The following is a 20,177-nucleotide window of genomic DNA, read 5'->3' on the forward strand; positions in this document are numbered from 1 at the left end:
AAAATGATGGATATAAGACACATCTATTCTAATAAAACAAAAACAAATAGCCATTTTGCAGTCTACAGGTCCTGAGGTCATCACTGCTGACAGCTCTGATCACTCTCAAAGAGTGACAACAACCAGGAAACAACTTTTCTAAGAAAACTCAGGGGTATAACATTAGGAAAGACAAAAACAACTCCAACATAATCCGACATCTTTTTGTTATTCTTTTGGTGGTTTCGTCTCCCCCAACTCTACCCTTCTGTGTTGCCCACCACACACACACACCCCGCCACACACACACACACACACACACACACATCTTCCAATATAGAATCCTTCTTTGAGCTACTGCATGTTGGGAAAACATGAAAAGTGAGAAAGAAAAGGAAGAATATTCTTCCTCAACATCACTTTCAAACTTTTGCTTCCATTTTAACAGCCAAAACAGCATTTATATGTTTCAATAGCACAATATTCTTGGTTTTAGCTTAAAAACTAATTGCCTTGTAACTCTGTGAGATCTATTCTTTTACAGAAGTAAATTCAACAATAAATGATTCACTCAATGGTAAATGATGACCAAAGTGAATAGTACAAACATATTTTTCATACGTGTTTTGCTAAAAGCACTATCATTAACACGTTATCAAACTATACCTTTCACCATTTTATTTGCCATCCCAGACTTCAGTTGGGAAGCACATACATCTATTACAGTAACTACTGGCACATAGTGAAGTAAGCTCACTGAGGTGGGATCTGTAATTTGACACTATAAAGTGATGCTCTAGGTCTGATAATACCTATTCTCACCTGATAAGTAAAAGCTTGTGGCAGGTATCTAGTGAGTCATTATATCCATCAGGGATGATTTCCTCCTCTGGAGCATCTTTATCAAACCAGATTTTCCATCCCTTCTCATTACGAGATATCTAAAATAAATAAGCTGATTAGTGAGCCCCGGGAATATATGCAATTAAAATTGAATAACCTGAGAAAGCCATTCTTTATAGGCAGCTAATTTTTTAAACATAACCACACTGTTTACATTTTTCTTCAGAACCAGTGACTCAGATAGATTGGATATTATGATTCCCTTTCAGTTTTTCCATTGCTCTTCTACGTTATTCGCTAAAATTAGGACTATGTATCAATTACGCTAAACGACTGGGCAGGAAAAAACATAGACCAGGGTTTCTCAGCCTCCGCACTATGGGCATTTAGGGCCAGATTAATTTAGTGTTGAGAGAGGCTGTCCTGTGCATTTTACGTTGTTTAGCAGCATCCCTGGCTCTATCCACTAGTCACCAGGAGCACCTCTGCCCCTGATTTGTGGCAATAAAAAAGGTCTCCAGAATTGTCAGTGCACTCTGGGGTGTGGCACCAGGTTGCCCTTGGATGAGAACCACTGACATAGACCACTTTGATACCCAAACCTCTACATGTGGACCTCTACTTAAACTAGTGATAGATGACAAAATCAAAACTTTTATTTTCCTAGTCATCCCCCCACCTTGAGACCTTAAACCTAAGAATGGATGAAGTCTCTCCAAGAGCTGGTCTCAAACACCTGTTCTTTCAGAAGCATGGAGAGAACCACAGGTTTTCAGAGGTATTAAAGGATGCTCCCTGAAGTCCGAGTGCTGTCCAAACTAATTACAGAAACTATAGATCGGTGAGCCTGACGCTGCTCCTCAGCAACAATCAGGCTGGATTATTTAGACAGTGTCTGAAGCGTGTTTTAAAAGCCATGGCAAGCACTAATAGCAAATATTTATATAGCAGATACTATGCGCCAGACCCAAGGACTGTACTTTTACTTCTATTATCCCCACTTTTTACTGAGGCACAGAGAGGTTAAATAACCGCCCAAAGTCCACACCACACAAGCAATTCATCATCTAGGATACAGACAGGGTGCAAGTTAATAACAAAACAATTGCTCTGTGAATCAGTTGCTCCAACTTTGTCCCTGGGATGCTAAAAGATGGAGACTTTCTGAAATGTTTCACAGCTGCCATCTTTCTCTGAAGATTGCAGCGGCTCTCCCTAGTTGGCTGCTGCCAAAAGAATCTGCCTGGCACAGGGCTTGGAGGGCCTGGGTGCTGCTGCAGCCCCACCCTACTGCACTGGTACCTGTGCTCTGCTACTCAGAGTGCCCCCTGCAGGTCTCCTCCACACTGGCTGCTAAAGAGGAGTTCCAAGAAGAAACAGGTGCGTATTCTCAACCTACTGGCCTTCCATCTGCTAATTTTGACTCTACCATATAAAGCTTTCAGGGCGAGCTGCATCTGTGATAGGATAACTCCCAGCGCCTTGCTCCTGCATTTCCCATTCCTGGCCCTCGCTGCTAGCAAAACCACCTCCAGGTGTTACACAGTTTGGCCTGGGATGCCGAGGCAGGGCAGCTGCTCTTTGAGGCTATTTTTGTTTCAGTTTCTGACACCCACTCAGCTGGGAGATTGATCTCCTGTTTCCTCCCCTCCTCCCACAGACAGGCCAAACTCTTGCCCATCTGATGGCAGGTCGCCCTGATGGCTAACTTCTGCAAGTTTGTGGAGAACAACTCTTCCTCTTCCCTTCTGGCCCATCCAATGGTGTAAAAGAAGCTGGACAGAAATAACTCATGGTGTCATGACCATGGGGTCAAATTACAGCTTTACCATGTATGGGCTATGTGGCCTTGGGCAAGTGCTTAACCTCTTTGAATCTCAGTTATCTCATCTATAAATCGTGTCAATAATACTTCGTTTGCACAGTTATTATTGTTGCAAAGTACCTACCCATAGTAAGCGGTAGTAGCCACCAGATTCTACACCAAGGGTACTTAAAATCTAACTGACCGAGGCAAATGATACTGTATATCCTTATATTAATATAACCCGTCAGCAGAGGTGTGATTTTTTCCAGTGGTACTTGAAGGCCGCCTTTACCCAGTCTCGGACCGGACCCAGACCACTTTTTTTTTTTTTCAAAGTATTTGTTTGGACTTGGAAGACTCAGCTGTAGCTGTAGTACAAAACAAAGCTTACTGTCCACCACAGATATAGTCCAGGGACTTTATCCAGTTGACTCTGACCCAACCATGGTGCATGGGTAAAGAATACATAATGTTCCAGAAGTACCCCTAAACAGACACACCTAGTGTACTCTTGGGTGGGGGATAGGATGTTTGTGGAGGGGAGGGAATCACATGGTGACAGTGCGAGGCTTCTGCCATCCTCAGCCTAGGGATAAGGCTACCAATCACTCACTTTGTCCATCACCAGCAACCGTAAAAAAGATGATTATCAGCATTTGACACTGGGAAACTGCAGGCCCTCCATTGGTGACACACAGTCGTAACCAACAGACCTCAGTAATAAACAACTGTCTTTATTCTGAGTTGCATAATTGTTTTCTGGCGAGAGTTGAGTCAACAACTAATCCACAATAACCAATTTACATTTTCAGATAAGAAAAACAGGTAAATCGGGGTCTGCTTCACCATTTTCACCATTATAACTTCACCATTTTATAAATATTTTCACCATTGAAATGACTGATTTTTTATAAAAGGACCTCAACCTCTTCACTTGCCTCAAATTCAAATTTGCTCAAATTATTTAATCACAGGCAGTGAAAACATGGAGTCTACAATAAAAGGGTCCACCCACCCAGAATAAAAGGGTTCTGATTCTGACAGCAACTCAAGCAGGTTATAAATGATCCATGCCCACCACACAGAAGTAAAGACAGTTGCCTGCACCTGTGAAAAGATTCCTTGGGATATCCGTCTGTCCACCGCCCCCAACCCCCCAGGAGAGCCACAGCGCCTTAAAGCTACACAAGTGTGTTGACTCCTCTGGGTGAAGGGTTTGTCACCAGGAGGCCCCAGTTTAAATGGCCCAGGTGTGTTTGGGTTTACAGATCTGTACTTTTATCCAACCCGTTATTACCTGGTTCATAATTTCTGCAAATTGCGGAAGTTTACTCAGTTCCACAAGATTCAGCCAGGTCATATCAAGGATCCAGCGAAACGGTTTGGGAGGGCAGGCTTTCAGATCTAGAGCTGCTCCCCCTGTGGAAAGGCATCAGTGAGAATCAGGTCAGCTTGTGCTCTGTTTTTTAGAAATTTATTTTCCAAATAATAAAAAACGAGATAACCATATCACACACAAAAATGGGAAAATTGGAAAACAATCACGTTATAGAAAATGTGGTTACCTTTTTTTGGTACAGTTCCTTCAAGTGTTAGTGATTTATACCATCTTATACAGATAGCAACTCCCTGTCATTTTTCCCTGCAAAGAATTTTTCTCACTTGTTTGCAGATGTTTGCCTTTTTATTGTTTTTTAACTATCTGAAATTTATTTATTTATTTTTTGCGGTACGCGGGCCTCTCACTGCTGTGGCCTCTCCCATTGCGGAGCACAGGCTCCGGACGCGCAGGCCCAGCGGCCATGGCTCACGGCGGGGGGCCCAGCCGCTCCGCGGCATGTGGGATCCTCCCGGACCGGGGCACGAACCCGTGTCCCCAGCATCGGCAGGCGGACCCTCAACCACTGCGCCACCAGGGAAGCCCTGAAATTTATAATTTTGATATCAATGAATCGGTTGATCTTTTCATGTGTGATTTTAAAAGTCATTTCTTAGTCATCACTCCTCCAGAAGTTTGATATTCAATACTATTGAAATATTTTTTATCAGGTCAAAAAGATGGATAGATGGATATATGAAGGGATGGAGGGAAAGAGGAAGAGAGGAGTATAATACATCTGTGGGTTTTTAAGGGGGTAATTAATGTTCAAATCATTTATTCATTCATTTATTCAACGAACATTCACTGAGCCACCTCTATGTATCCGGCATATTCCAGGCACTGGGGATAAAGCAGAGGAAACCCAACAGGGCTCCTGCTCTCACCGAGTCGAGTGGAGAATGTGAGTGATAGCACTGGATTGTACTTTGAAGCAAATCACAAGTCAAATGAGCACATTCAGTGTGACAATCTTCACCAAGATGTGTGATTATATCTGCACTTTCAAAATTCCTCTATTGCATGTCTTTAGCAATGTTTTATCATAATAATTCCAGCTCTGTTGTTTAATTCAGATGATTGCCAAACAGTGGTTCTTGAACTTTTAAATTCTATAACCCTCCTGAAGAACTCATCAAATCCCTCCACTTCACTTACCAACCCCGGGGACAAAAACAGGGGAGGTGGCGGGTGGAGGGGACTACAGGTCTCTGCTCTCCCCTCCAGCATCTTCCTGAGAAGGTGAATGAGCTGAAGTACTCCTTTCGTGTAAATCCCTTTGCTCCACCGTGGAGTCAGGGGCTCTGAGTGCCACAACACCTTTAGAACCTGTAAACCTTCCTCCCACATGCCCCCACCCCCTGCAGCGACCAGGTGAAAAGACCTTATTCTAGCACCATTTCTGCTAACACTGAGTTTACCATAGGAGAAGCAAGCCCTAGAGTAAGTCACCTGCAGATTTAAGGGATTCTCTCCTCTAACACGGAGATAGATGCGTACCTTTTCTTCTTGGTTGTTTCCCCCTCACAGTGATTTCATGTAAACATATACCTCAAAGACATCAGGAGAAGATATTTAAGCTACATCAGTGTTTCCAACATATCATGCACCTAAACTAACCCAGAACAATCACAGCCCATCCCGTTCCCCCAAATATCTTGGCTCTGCCACTCGCTAGCTGCATAAACTTGGACAAAAACTCAGTTTCTCTCAGTTCTCTCTTCTGCCAAATGAGCGTAATAATAGAATCCATCAGATTGATTGCTGTGAAGATTAAATAAATGAATGTATGTAGAAAGCCAACAATAGTCATGGCCCAGAGTAAGAGCTATGTAATCATTAGCTGTTATTTTGACATTAACTCTCTGTTTTGGAAGGCTCAGGTCCAATCCAACCTGGAAGGCAAGAGAATACCCTCTAATGTGTCTTTCTGTCCATGGTTTACAATAAAAGAAAGATGATATTTTTCTAAAATAATCAGGCAGGGGAAACAGGTATATCAATTACTATACAGTGCAGGAGTGCCCCTGGTATCTATTTCGTTTTTCAAAGTGTTCTGACATTCTCGGTTGAAGAAGAAAGTCAAAGCCACCTTCCAAATATTGCAGAAAACTAGTAGGAATTAATACAAAGGGAAATCAAACATTTCTGCTATGATAAATAAGTCTTTCTTCTTTCCCCCTTAAGTACTGAGTTCAAAATGATAAAAAATATCAATGATCTAAGGGCCATATTTGTTAACTTTGTAAAAAAACATTAAAAACAAAGTCCTACCATCTTTTTTTTTTTAGATTTTTTTTTAATGTGGACCATTTTTAAAGTCTTTATTGAATTTGTTACAATATTCTGTTTTATGTTTTGGTTTTTTTGGCCTGGAGGCATATGGGATCCTAGCTCCCCGACCAGGGATCAAACCGGCACGCCCTGTATTGGAAGGTGAAGTCTTAACCACTGGACCACCAGGGAAGTCCCAAGGCCTACCATCTTTTAAAAAATAATTTGGTCAAGCTGTAAGCGGTTCAAAACTAATACAAACTGTACAATAAACCAGTTTTGTATTTTTTTCAACCCTTTTACTGTGCTTGACAGTGCTGACTGTACTGACAGTCCACCTATCATAAAATCCCAAATTAATCTTCTGAAGCGCTGCTCATGCTACTTCCCTGCTTATAAAACATGCGGTGGCTCTCTATCGCCAACTCAATTAAATCCAAACTCCTCTCACTGACTCTCCTGATCCTATACAATCCGGTTCTCCCTGACTCTCCAGTTTTATGAAATGGAGTCACAGATGTGCTCTAACCACAGCTCAGATGTGCAGCCTTCTTTATTTTTCTGTGACAAATCAAATCCTTCTCACAAATTCCCTCCCCACTGTGTTGCTGCGTTTCTCGGTCTCCTCTGATTTAAAGACTTTTGAAGAATCCAATCTCTTTTCAGGGAATAGCTCTGGCTTGGCTGGGTGTGCTGGGTAGGGAGAGGTGAGGTGGGGTGGGTTTGTGTCTTGATGGGGAGGATGCCTCAGATCTACATGCTGCCCCCTAGGCTTCACTCGTCCCAGTCACAGGCTGGGATCCTCTGAGCCACGACAAATCCTGTCTGACCTATGGGGGCATTAGGCTGCAGTCCACAGAGGTTGGTACTTTGTCGCTAGTTATAAAGTCCCCCTGTCCTGCAACTTCTTGGTTTGAACCCCAGACCCTCGCTGTGCACCAGCCCTCTCCGCATTTCCACAACCACACTCCCACCTGCCAAACCTTAGGCTTAGCCATCTATCCACTACCCTCCACCGATGCTGTGATGCAGCTTCCATGTTGGATGTGGCTCTGGGGCACTTCCCTGCTCTCTTTGAATTTCGATGTGGCCATGCATCTTACTTTGGCTAATGAAATATGAGCGTGACGTGTGTCACTTGTGGGGTAACCTTTAAGAGCCAGCACACAATTTGCCACATCCTGTCCCTCTTCCATAGTAATTATGGAAGCAATTTGGATTCCTGGGCGACCATGACAAGCATGTCAGATAGAGAGTAAAGGATAAGTATACTTTTGTTGTGCTGAAATTTGAGGATTGTTTTTATGGCCACAAAACCTGGCCTATCCTGAATAAAACTAGGTCCCAAAATCACATTCATTATGTCCCCACTCTGACACTTCTCAAAGTAGCTCTTCTTTCAACCATCCAGACCAGAAATCTTTGCACAGAGCAGAAATCTTAGACTCATTTCTGACCCTCTCTTGGCTCTCACACCCAGTCCTTTGTCATTTTACTTTCATGAGCTCTCATATTTTTGTCTTCCTTTATATTCCCATTGTCTTCACCCTAGGATGGGAATGCATTTCCTGTGGTTGGGAAGCTTATAACAGACTCCCTTAAAGCACTTTTCTCTAATCCTACACATGTCTGCCAGAGTAACCTTCCTAAAGAACAATAAAAGGATCACATCACTACCTTACACAACTCCTTATTTCTTATCAGATCAAGAAATCCTTCCTCTAGGAACCAAGGCTCACCAATGTACATACTCCACTCATGTCTTTTTCCATGCTGTTCTGTCTTAGCATGGACGTTTTCTTCATTTCTACCTATCATCCATGGTCCATTTCAAATGTCACTTTCTTCTTTTGGGGGAGAAGGGCTGCCAGAAGACGATTTATTAAACTACTTATAAAGATCAAAAAAAATAAGAAAAAGATTGGACCATTTTCCCCAGGTATCAAATAACCTGAAAAATTCCTGGCTTAACCTGCAAAGGCATATTTTCCAAGGAGCTTTTCTTGATCTCACCAACCACACGTAATCTCTCCTTCCTTTTAGATATAACACTTTGTTTTTAGCTCTCTTATAACACAGGTTATTCTGCCTTATTTTGCAGGGTTTTTTTCAATTATCTTTATTTGAACTATGAGACTTTTATTTCTTTTAAAGCAATGTCTGTTTTTTCCTTGTATCCCAAACACCAGTATGGCAGGTTTGCATAGTATATGCTCAATAAATACTTGTTTAACTGAATTGAATGAAAATACCACTCTTTTGTCTCCTTAATTATACTTTTAACATGGAGATAAGCAATGAGCCGGGCTCTCTTCAAATATAAAATACAAGTGTGCTTTTTGTTACAGTCTTAAATGTCATTATAACTCCTTGCTTAAGGAATTGGTCTCTTGCAGTAGTAGAAAGATCATCACCTGAATCACTATTCTCCCCTTTGGCATTTGGGTCTCTTATTCATAAGCAACAATGCTCAAACTTAATTTAATTACATAACTAAAAACTGCAGAGTTAACACAGACCTGAAATCAATCATCTTGAGTAACCAGAATAAAATGAATGGAAATCGGTGGGGGAGGTGGGGGAAGAGGTATACATAAAGAACTTCACTTCCATTAGAACTTAATTCCTCCGGGTATTACAAGAATGGGTCTACAGGACATCAAAGAGCATACCTAAAGCAATCTCCTTTACATAGCACATCCATATCCCAAACCCTTCACCTTTAATGAGAGCCTGAAACTCTCTGTGCTTCACCGTTCCTCTCTGAAGATCGATTTTTAAGGTCATGAGGAGCACAAAGAGGAACTTGTGGTTCTCGTACAAGCCTCTGACAGAATATGTAAAAACTTCATATGTCAGATACTCAATAATATTTGTAATTCTCTTTTGAGGCAGTGGAGACTTCTCAGACCTGCAATATGTTTTAAAAATCAAAGAGGTAAAAATCCATTTCTAAGAGAGTAGGTAGGAATACACACAAAATTTGGGGGGCAAGGTAGTGAGGCCCCACCTGGCCATGGACTGGTCAAATAACTTCAAGAACTGGGCCAGCGAGGTCTGGTACATGATGTTGACCATGCTCATCTCTGTGATGAGAAAGTAGAGGATGCTGCCTCGGGTGGCCACGGGCCGGAACTCCTCCTGGGCCGTGTTAATCTTGATCTCTGTTTCCGCGGCCACGTGTAGTTTTTCACTTACTTCAGCTGCTGTCTGCTTGGTGGTGTGGAGGACACCGATGAGAGATTCGTCATCTACCAAGGAACCTAAAAACCAAACAGGAAAGCTGTGGAACACAAGACGGGAAAGCCGCGAAACGAGATGCATCACTTCTGAAATCACCTCGTTAATTTTCAACTTGACTTCTTCAAAGCCCACAGGATGGAAGGGCAGAATCTTAAGACATGAGAGGCTTCCAGTCTAACCAGGCATCCGATGCCTGAATCCGTTCTAAACATTCCTGCCTAGGGTTTGTCCCCCACTCTGCCTGAAAATCTGCAAAAGGCAATTCTCAAGGCAGCCCACAAATCTGGTCTTCAAATGTCTGAAGAAAATTCACATCTCCCTCCAGTCCCAGTGGTTTCAGTTGTTCCTATGACGTGGCTTTCACCTCCATTATCATCTTGATGGTTCCCCTCACAGTATCACAGGCTTTTCCTTCCCACTTGTCTCACAGTGTGAATTACACACCAGCTTACAGGTGAATCGTACTTTCTCTACTCCTGCTTTAGTTCAACAGTCCTTGACATTGAGAACTCTGGTCCTTCTATGTCTCTAACGAGTTAGGAGACAGTTGAAGTGTCTAACCAGGAAGAAAAATCCTGATTTTATTTTTAGGTTTACTCTTCATTATTGTTTTTAACAGACATAACATGTCAACGACAATAAACATAGAAATAAAAATATCTCAATTTTAAGACACAGAAAGGTGCCCTGGAGGTGCTGAGATAACGGTCACAATATCTGCAGAGAGCGGTGCTCTGGCCTACCTAGAAGCAGGTGGGTGCTTCTGGAAGGTGCTGAGTTACTTGCTCTGATGGGCACGCTAGGTCTGCTAGGGAAGTCCAAATTGTGACTAACCTCAAACTCTTGGCTGGATCCTCAGTCAGTCCTCCTTGGTAATATTTACAATGCCCAGAGGCATCAAATGGCTGGGAGATGTCATGGACCACGAGACAGACAACTTCATTAGCACAAGCAGTGCAATGAAGGCAGATAAAAGGCCTTTTCCATGAGGTCACCTCAAAGTGCTGGAGACTGCTGTGAGAGTAACACTTGATGTACTTCTGGGAGGTTAAGTTTTTTTGTTTTTAAATCCAAGGGTTAAAGTGCTTTTGGGAAGTATTCATCATTAGATTGCGAATGAATGGTAGAATTTAGGTTGCTGTAATTTGCCTACTACAGAACAATATATCCCAGGGGGTGGTACGATGATCTGACTGCCCAGAGGAGAACCTATCCCTGACTTCTAAGTGGGAGGTCAAGTCCAGAGTGACTGAGCCTGGGCTGCTCAAGTGTCTCTGACAACATTACACACATCATAACCCACTGTGGCAATTGCATTTCAACACCAAATGAAAGAGTCAATCTAAAAAACACAAAATAGATTGAGCACATTAGTCTCCTTTCGGCAAGCAAATTAGCCTGTTGTGAGTTACCTAGCTGTATTGGGAGCCCTTATTTTTCTCGGGAGAGAGCAATTATATCAAGAAAACTGTGTTATTATCAAATGCTCAGATGCCGGTTGCTAATTCAGATATCAGATTCTCTGCAGTCCCTCTGTAATGTCTAGATGGAAATTGTCTTGCTTGTTTTTGCGTGAATAACTCAACTGTTTCCTAATATCTGTAATCATGAGAGCATTGAAAAGAGGGTACAAGAAATCCTTATTTATTCACAATCCATTATGTGATTATTTCTTAGTAACACAATACCTTTTGTAGTACTTAATTTGTAGAGAAGGTTATCTTCAAGTTCTTTCATCTTCCGCTTATTAAAAGTCACATCCTCCAAAAGTTTAACCCTCTCAGACTCTAACTCCTGTTATTAAAAAAAAATAACATCAGAACTGTAATTACCAGTTATTATGGCAAATGCAACCTACTAGTGTTTATTATTCATTTTTAAAAGTTTAAACAAAAGTGCCATTCAAATGACACTATCGTTAGTCAAATCTATCTATTTGTATTTTTATTTCTCTGGACAGTTTTTTAAAGATTATGCCCATTAGCATTAAGTTTCCATAGCACTTACACGGGCATGAATGAGATAAACCTGCTAAAATAATTTTGCTCGGCTCTCTTCTCAACTTTAAGTTTTTTTAAATTAAGACTGTCCCATTCTCTTGACCCTGTTCCCATATACCGCCTCAGTCAGAAATGCTAACTTCATTTGCAGTCAGAAGGGCTAGAGACAAAGAAGCATCAATACCAAGTAACCAAGAGGCCACTCAAGCCAAATGGAGCTCCTGAGCTGGGACCTGACTATAGGAACACCAGGTACCTGCTTTGACATAGCCAGCTGCCAATACAAATCCATTTTCCATTTTTTTGCATCTTCTACCAGAGGGGCTAAATTGGATGTCTGGAAGGTATATTCTTTTCTACATAAATAATATAGTCTTAAAATTATACTTTGAAAAAAATTTCAAACTTTCAGAAAAGTTACAAGACTGGTACAATGAACTCTCATATACCCTTCACCTAGATTCCTCAAATAACATTTTGCTTTATCACTATTTCTATATAATACTTTTTATCATTACTGTTATTATTACTGCTGAACTGTTTGCATATGTCATGATACTTTATCTGTAAAAACTTTAACACATCTCCTAGGCAACAGGACATTCTCTTATACAACCATAGTGTAATTTTCAAATTCAGAATATTTAACATGGATATAATACTCTTGCTAAATATAGAGTAAATTAAATTGTCTCAAAAGCATTCTTTATAGCATTTTTTTAATATTACTTTAAAAAATTTATTTATTTATTTATTTTTGGCTGCATTGGGTCTTCATTGCTGCACACAGGCTTTCTCTAGTTGCGGCGAGCGGGGGCTACTCTTCGTTGCGGTGCGCAGGCCTCTCATTGTGGTGTCTTCTCTTTTTGCGGAGCACAGGCTACAGGCGCGTGGGCTTCAGTAGTTGTGGCACATGGGCTCAGTAATTGTGGCTCGCGGGCTCTAAAGCGCAGGCACAATAGTTGTGGCACACGGACTCAGGCGCTCCGCGGCATGTGGGATCTTTCTGGACCAGGGCTCGAACCCGTGTCCCCTGAACTGGCAGGCGGATTCTCAATCACTGCGCCACCAGGGGAGCCCTGTAGCATTCTTTTTTGATCTTATACAGAATCACACACTGTACTTAGAATTGCATTAAAAATGTGTTTTTAAACTACTTATTTGAGAAAGTCTCTTGAAAAACTGCTACGGAAATACCACCACTTTCAGAAAGTCTTCCTAAACCAGTCTGTCAGTTAAAACCCACAGCACGGCATTCCTCTGTACATCTACTACGGCTTGCATCACAATCTATGTGTCAGCTATATCCCTCCAATTAGATTCTGTGCATCTAGAGGGCAGGAACTTGTCCTATTAATTTTTAAAAATTGAAGTATAGTTGATTTACAATGTTGTGTTAATTACTGCTGTACAGCAAAGTGATTCAGTTATATATATATATATATGTGTATATATATATTCTTTTTTTATATTCTTTTCCATTATGGTTTATCATAGGGTATTGAATATAGTTCTCTGTGCTATACAGTAGGACCTTGGTGTTTATCCCCTATTCATTTTTGTATCCTTGACAGCACTTATCTTGAGGCTTTGCAGAGAAGTGACTCAACCTAATAAATATTTGTTAAATTGAAGTGTACTGAATTTAGTTCAACAACTTTATTTTACATCTGGGGAAACTGAGGACCCAGAAATATTAACTCCAAATAACATGGCAATATAATACACACAGCTACTTACTAGAAGGGATGAGCCTAATATCCTTGTCCCCCAACTCCAAGACTAGTATACTGCCATTGTACTAGTGGCTTGCAGTATTTGATGGGGTGGTGATGAAGATCATGGCTGTATTTGCAGAGAATAGCTAATGAATTGTCTTCATTAAAGCAGTCATCCCAACAGTGGCAGTATAGAAATATGTGGACAAAATGAAATCATGTTAGCGTCCTTTTCAGTGTGATATGGAAAAACAAGCATCATGGTACAATGGACGACTTGTGAGTTTTACAGCATGAACTGTAGAGCTTATCTACGAGGCTTGGCAGGGTGGAAAGTCTATGTGCTCTTATGGGTTAAGACCTTATTCTCCTTGGTCTCCATTTGTTCATCTGTAAAATGGGGGTGTAAGAGCAGGATTGTTAGGAGGGTTAAACATCACAGTCAGGATGTCCTCCTGCAGATTAAGTGTGCACTTTGTTTTTTCCAGCAAGGCTGGTGTTAGCATCCTAGTGCATCTCTTGGAGAGGAAGTTAAGGCCTAGAAGAGTGAGCATGGGGCGCTCTGGGGACGTGGAGTGTACTTTAGATGGTGGTGTGGGCTGCCTTATAGAAGTCAGTGTAGCCTGCATGGGGGATCTGGCACCTGAGATGAGGCACCATCTCAGAACAGACCAACAGCACCAGGTAGACCAAGAAGGAAGGACTAATTTTCAACAGTTGATACCACATGGCCCTAAGAGGTGATCGAGGCAGTGAACTGAGGGGTCCATGCTCTCTGCCAGACTGTGAAAGTGAGATGATTCCCTTTCTAGATTGCATAAGCCCTGGGCAGTTTCTTGGAAACTAAGATCAAACAGCTAATGAGGGGGAACTTCCCTGGTGGTCCAGTGGGTAAGACTCCATGCTCCCAATGCAGGGGGCCCAGGTTCGATCCCTGGTCAGGGAACTAGATCCCGCATGCATGCCACAACTAAGAAGTCTGCATGCCGCAACTAAAGATCCCATGTGCCACAACGAAGATCCTGTGTGCCCGCAACTAAGACCTGGTGCAGCCAAGATAAATAAATAAATACATAAATATTAAAAGAAAAAAAATCAGCTAATGAGAGTGGAAGCTGGAACTGGGCTCCCTTTACTCCACCAGACTGGCTGCCTTTCAAGGGCCTGCCCCAAGTTAGCCATTTCTTGTTAACCAGGTAGGATTTTACTTCTCTTTTTACTGAGCCCTCTATTTATCTGGTGTCAGTATCATTTCTCTTTTCCTTTTTGAATCTTCCTCTGTATTTGTAGCCATCTGTTCATATCACTTCCTTTCCTCCTTTCCTTAAGTCTTCTGCCATTCTTTCTCTCACCTTCCCATTTTATGCATCTCTGGTCTTATTATTTCTAACCTTGCCTTTTCCTTGAAACCTTAATACTAACATTAATTACGTTTTAGCAAATACAAACTTTCTCAGATTTTATAAATATATTTTATACAATGAAAATATATAAAATTATATTTTATACATAACATTTAATGTTTTCTGAGCTTTATCTTAAAACTTAATCTATCAGTCTCTTAAAATCTTCCAGCCTTAACTTTTTCTTTGTTTTATCAGAACCCTCAATTATACTTAATTTCTCTGCTTCAGTGCAAGTTTCATTTAATTAAGATAAAAGTATGGCTCTCTAGATCATTAGATTATTAGATTGTGGTGTTATCAATTACAATCAAGTACTATCAATTACTATTGCAGTGTAGTAGTTGAAACTACTATAGTGGTAACAATACTCATTCAGAGCAAGTTCCTCTTTTCCAGGATCATTATTTTATTGAATTTTCCAGGTGTATCCAAGACTATTCATCCATAGGGCAATAGATATGAAAGTCAACATACCCAAAGCTTTAAAGTCAGAAGTAGAAAGAGTGGTGTGTGTGTGCACGTGTGGTTTTGGTGTTGGAGGAGAGGTGAGTTACATGATTTCTCAACAGGACTTGAGACTACAAAACAAATATTTATGCTAACAAAGGTAACTATGATTTGCTCAATTTTTTCTTTTCCATATACTCAACAATTTCCCAATACATTTAAAACGTTTATTAAAATTTATTATAAGTAGAAGTTCTTTACCTTGAGAAATTATTACCTGTTTCTCTGTTAGAATTACCCTCCTTAGTAACTGGTTCTCAAGTCCTTTCATGGTAACAGTAAAATCAATGACTGACGTTTTAGCATTGATCTCAGGGGTAAAGGCAGGGTTTGGTAACTTTGTTGTAATATAAAGTTTAAATGTATCCATGACATCACATTCCTTATCTCCGACCTTCACCTACATCAATTCAAATATTAAATTACAAACAGCTTAAAGGACAAGACAAGAAATTTGGGTTCAGTTTAGGAGAGAGTTTATCAAAAGTCAGTGCAGTGAAATGAATGAATTACAAAAATCAGTTGTAAAATTTTAATCAGTGATCTTAAATAATAAAGCCTATTCCATTAGAATAATTTAGACTTGTGGTCCTGCCTGAAAATGTTTTTAGCCATGACACCAAGCAAATTAAATGAAAAATTTATCCAAAACAAATGTTGAATAAAGGAAAACTCAGACATGCCTCATATTTGATTGTTTTTTCCCACCTGAGGAAATTGTTTCCTACTATGGAAATTTGTTGTGTTTATAAGAAGTGAAAAAAAAAAAAGAAGTGTTATTTCTTTTTGCATTTCACAGTCATATCTGAAGCATATTTGACAAGAGAAAGGGTTAATGAAATTTTCAGAGAAAAAAATGCCAACTTTTTTCCCCAGAAAGATAACACTTATCTTAAACACCACAATTTTCAGTGTATTGAAAACAACTGGGTTTGCTACCTAAAGCTCAGGTGGAAATTATAACATTTTAAAATGACTTAAAATTTTAATTAATTTTAATCCTTCCTGTGATTGAAAACCACATTGCTAAGGCACTAATTCTCAGGCATCATGACCTTCACATTGCAGATAAGAATCTGGGTCTTTTAAAAGGCCTTCAGGAATGGACATACTACAACCTCTTTTGGCATATTAAATATGGCATATAAAAGAATTCACATTATGAAGAAAATTTTTCTGAATAAATCTGTCTTTGTTTAATGAGAAAACTGGCATTCTTATTCACTGATATTCATGAAATTAAGTTGTCCAAAGCAAAAATATCTCAGTCAGAAATGCTGTCATTCAATAAAACCACAGAAGCCTAAAAGTAAAGAATGAAACCAATTAAAAAAGAGACACTTGCATTGAAAACAATGCATGTTATCACCAATGATCGGGAACTGTATTCCACTGCTTCCAGCAAATTCTGAGTTTGGATTGAAAGTTTATAAAGAGAGAAGTAAAATCAATGTCCATAGACTTAACTAAAAATGCCATTTTATCCAGTGAGGAAACACAGGCTTCATTGTATAGATGTATACATGGCTTGAAAACCAACTTTCTCAGAGCTGCTAGAATGTACATATTTTGTGTGTAACACTAATATATTATTATTATTATGACAAGATGCCTTTCCTTAATATGTTAGTTTTGGATAAACGGCTATTGTTACCAAGATATTGTTGTCCCCCTGTATTTTTTATATACTATTTTTTAAAAAAGGAACACTGAATATGAGTTTGGAAATAATTTTTTTCCAGCGTGTCAAATAGTACCACCTGAAGGAAATTGTCTTCACTGCTATGCTCAAAAAGATAAGTAGATGTCACCATTGTTCTTTTCTTCTTTTCCTTTTCTTTTTTTTCCCCCTTTTTCGAAGCTCACCTTGAAAGTGGTGCCTGATTTAAGGAAATTCTTTTCTAATACATTATCCAGGGCTGGATCCAGCTCTTCACGAATGTCCTCAATGAGAAGGGGTCGGCCCAAGGAAAGACTGTCCTCCAAATGCGTGCGGAAATACTTATGGTTCAGAGAGGTTATCTACAAATAAAGAGTTCATTGCTATATAAATGTTACAAAGAATGTGCCTGTTCCTGAGTGGAAACCAGAGATATGTTGGATAAGTGACTAAGAATTCTAAGGACTGTATAGGAAGACTTACTTATAAAAATGAAAGTAACAAACAAAAATTAATTTTCAAAACTTGGTGGGTCATGACTTTGTGGAAGCCCTGGGTGTGTAATGGGGGTCTCTCAGATCAAAAGAGGAGAATCAAGTGGCATTCCTTAGATGGAAGGTCAGAGCTCTGCTCCGGCAGACGGAAGAGAAGTGATCAAGGATTAATCCTTTAAACTTACATAGCTACAATCATTCAGATAAAGCAAACTAACTTGCATTTTTGTGATATTCACTTATCTTCTCAGGACACCTATGAGATGAACAAATGATTAAAAAATAAGCATGGAAATGTCAAAAATGATACACTGAGTCAAACTAAGGGTCCATCCATGTATTCTGTCTCTAAGAGTGACATAAAATAAGAATATGATACTTTGCATAAAATCAACCTAAAAGACTATACAGTCACTTTTTATATTTTTACATTAAAAAAAATTAGAATTCTGAATGCCTGGTGGGGCCCCCCAGTTTTAGATCAATGTTTGTTATTAGTTAAAATAGACACACTGGGCTGGTTGATCTTTGCATTAGCCAATTGGCTTTGAACTCTTTATTTCTCCAGTGATCCCTCCCCCTGCCTAAGTGTGAGGATTCCCAAAGGTTCAGTCCTCAACTCTCTACCTTCTCATATGCTATCCTCTGAATTCAACTATTGCCTTTATGCTACTGTGAGTGCCGATCCCAAGACGCAAGGAAGATCCACTGGGACAGCAGGTGATTAGGAGAGTGAAATTTAAAAATATTATCTCCCACTTGCAACGAAAAAAGGTGTGGAATTGAAAAATTAAATAAGTCTATCTTTGTCCTGTTTTGGTTAAAAAGGAAATAACTAAAACAAAATATCCTGCACACGAAGGAATTTTTTCCCCCAGATGGATAGCTTTATTTATATAAATGATGTGCTGCGAAAGACCTTACTATGAGTTGATAAGGTAAATGAATCTAAACAAAGAGCTTCAACTAGCTTACTTAAACAAGATGAAACAAGGTCCCAGGAAGACTAAACGTAATTGTCCTACTCTACTCCCCAAGACGCAAACTCTATTTTTGTGATGTCCTTCCCAAGTGTGATGGTTAATTTTATGTGTCAACTTGACTGGGCTAAGGGATGCCCAGATAGCTTGCAAACATCTTTTCAAGGTGTGTTTGTGAGGTTGTTTCTGGAAGAGATTAGCATTTGAGTCGGCAGACTAAGAAAAGATGGGCCCCATCCATGTAGGTGGGCATCATCCAACCCATTAAGGGCCTGAATAGAACAAAAAGGTGGAGGAAGGGCCAATTTGCTCTCTGCTTACGCTGGGACATCCATCTTCTCCTGCCCTTGGGACCTCAGACTCAGACTGAGGCTTACACCATGGACTCCCATGGTTCTCAGGCCTTCTAGGGTTTGGACTGGAACGACACCAATGGCTTTCCTGGGGCTCTAGCTTGTAGATAGCAGATCTAGGACTTCTCAGACCCCATAATCCCATAAGCCAATCCCTCATAATAAAACTCTTTCTATATATCTATACCTAGATATCCTTTCAGTTCTGTTTCTCTGGAAAACCCTGACTAATACACCAAGTAAAAAAATAATTTTCAAATTGTCAATTTATTAAAGATTACCTTTAACCACCTTCAATATCTTTTGTAAACTTGAAATACTATCTTAGAGTCATAATTTCAGGTTTAATTCACTTGATTCTTCTCATGGAGGAATGCTTGTGGTAGCCACCACAAGAGCCTGTATCTCCTGCACGGATACTCTGGCATTCAGGCTTTACAAAGTAGTCAGTGAATTCTTTACAGGGGAATTAAGTGAATACATTCTCTTTCCAGAGGTCAGAGCTGTAGGTGCTGGAGAGGGCATTGAAGATGGCCTTGATGCAGCCCTGGACATATAAAATATGTTTTGTTTTTCATTTATAAAGTGTTTCATTTTTCATTTTGCCTTCCTTCCCAAGCACAGAAATAATAGTTTTGTTTCATTTTATTTTCTTTTATTTGTGTTTGTGTATGTGCTTATCCACATATTCAGAAAAATAATGTTTTCTGAGTAAAAAGGATGCAGTTCAATTTGCTTACATCCTAGCAGTTGATGGTTTTTAAAATAAGGAAGTGTCTCTGGCATATTTCTGTTACTTCCTCAAGAAGCTTCTTGGGACAGGGTTGCATCAGGAAGGACATGACTGAAGGCTATCAATGAGTTTAATGCCGAAATGGAGAGATAAAGACACAATCAGGAAAAATAAGAATAAGATGAGCAGGGAGATCAACAGCCAAGGGAGACAAGAGGAGTGAGGAAGGGAGCAAGGGAGCAAGGGACAAGTTATAGCTGAGCTGGATCCAGGGAGCTGGGTTCAGGAGCAGGAACGCCACTCATGCACTTCTGTGTCTACAGCTCCTCAGGAACTGCGTTCTCATCGACTCCCTTTCCCTTAACTCTTCCCTTCCACTTATGCTCACTTCCCAGGACTTTTCTGGGTTTTCTAAGCAAACACGGACTGGAGTCTTAATGAGGTGGGAGTATCTTGAGGTGATCCAGAGTGCTAGACAGTGTCCACGTGCCTGCAAAGCCCTGATCTCAGAAGGAAATCTTTCAATGTTTCACCATTAAATATGGTGTTTCTTGTAGGCTTTTTGTAAATACTCTTTATCTGATTAAGGAAGATCTCTCCTAATCTTAGTTTGCTGGAAGTTTTATCATGAATTGCTGTTAAGTTTTTAAGTTTTACCAACTGCTTCTTCTGCATTTATCAAGATGACCACATGATTTTTCTGGGTTTGTTTGTTTTCCTGTAATGATGACACACTTTGATTAATTCATTTAATCCAATAAATATCAGAATTACTACCCTATATAAAGAGCTGCGCAGAAAA

General features: G+C 40.1%; 1 protein-coding gene across 15 annotated transcripts in view; it reads right to left on the reverse strand.

Annotated features, from left to right (window-relative positions):
* The window catches only part of DNAH8 (dynein axonemal heavy chain 8), a 327,201-nt gene that overhangs the window by 91,454 nt on the left and 215,570 nt on the right, over positions 1–20,177 (reverse strand). For 12 of the 15 annotated variants that reach the window (XM_079934721.1, XM_079934718.1, XM_079934724.1 and 9 more), the window contains 7 exons: positions 17,022–17,177; positions 15,373–15,555; positions 11,213–11,318; positions 9,292–9,544; positions 9,002–9,192; positions 3,927–4,048; positions 802–920 (listed from right to left, as the gene is read on the reverse strand). In XM_079934721.1, coding sequence (XP_079790847.1) covers positions 802–920; positions 3,927–4,048; positions 9,002–9,192; positions 9,292–9,544; positions 11,213–11,318; positions 15,373–15,555; positions 17,022–17,177 — 1,130 coding nt within the window. The remainder of the gene's footprint in view (positions 1–801; positions 921–3,926; positions 4,049–9,001; positions 9,193–9,291; positions 9,545–11,212; positions 11,319–15,372; positions 15,556–17,021; positions 17,178–20,177) is intronic. The other 3 variants (XR_013830241.1, XM_079934716.1, XM_079934720.1) reach the window with 2 other exon arrangements.

This window comes from Stenella coeruleoalba, assembly GCF_951394435.1.
Source record: "Stenella coeruleoalba genome assembly, chromosome: 10".
Taxonomy (NCBI): domain Eukaryota; kingdom Metazoa; phylum Chordata; class Mammalia; order Artiodactyla; family Delphinidae; genus Stenella; species Stenella coeruleoalba.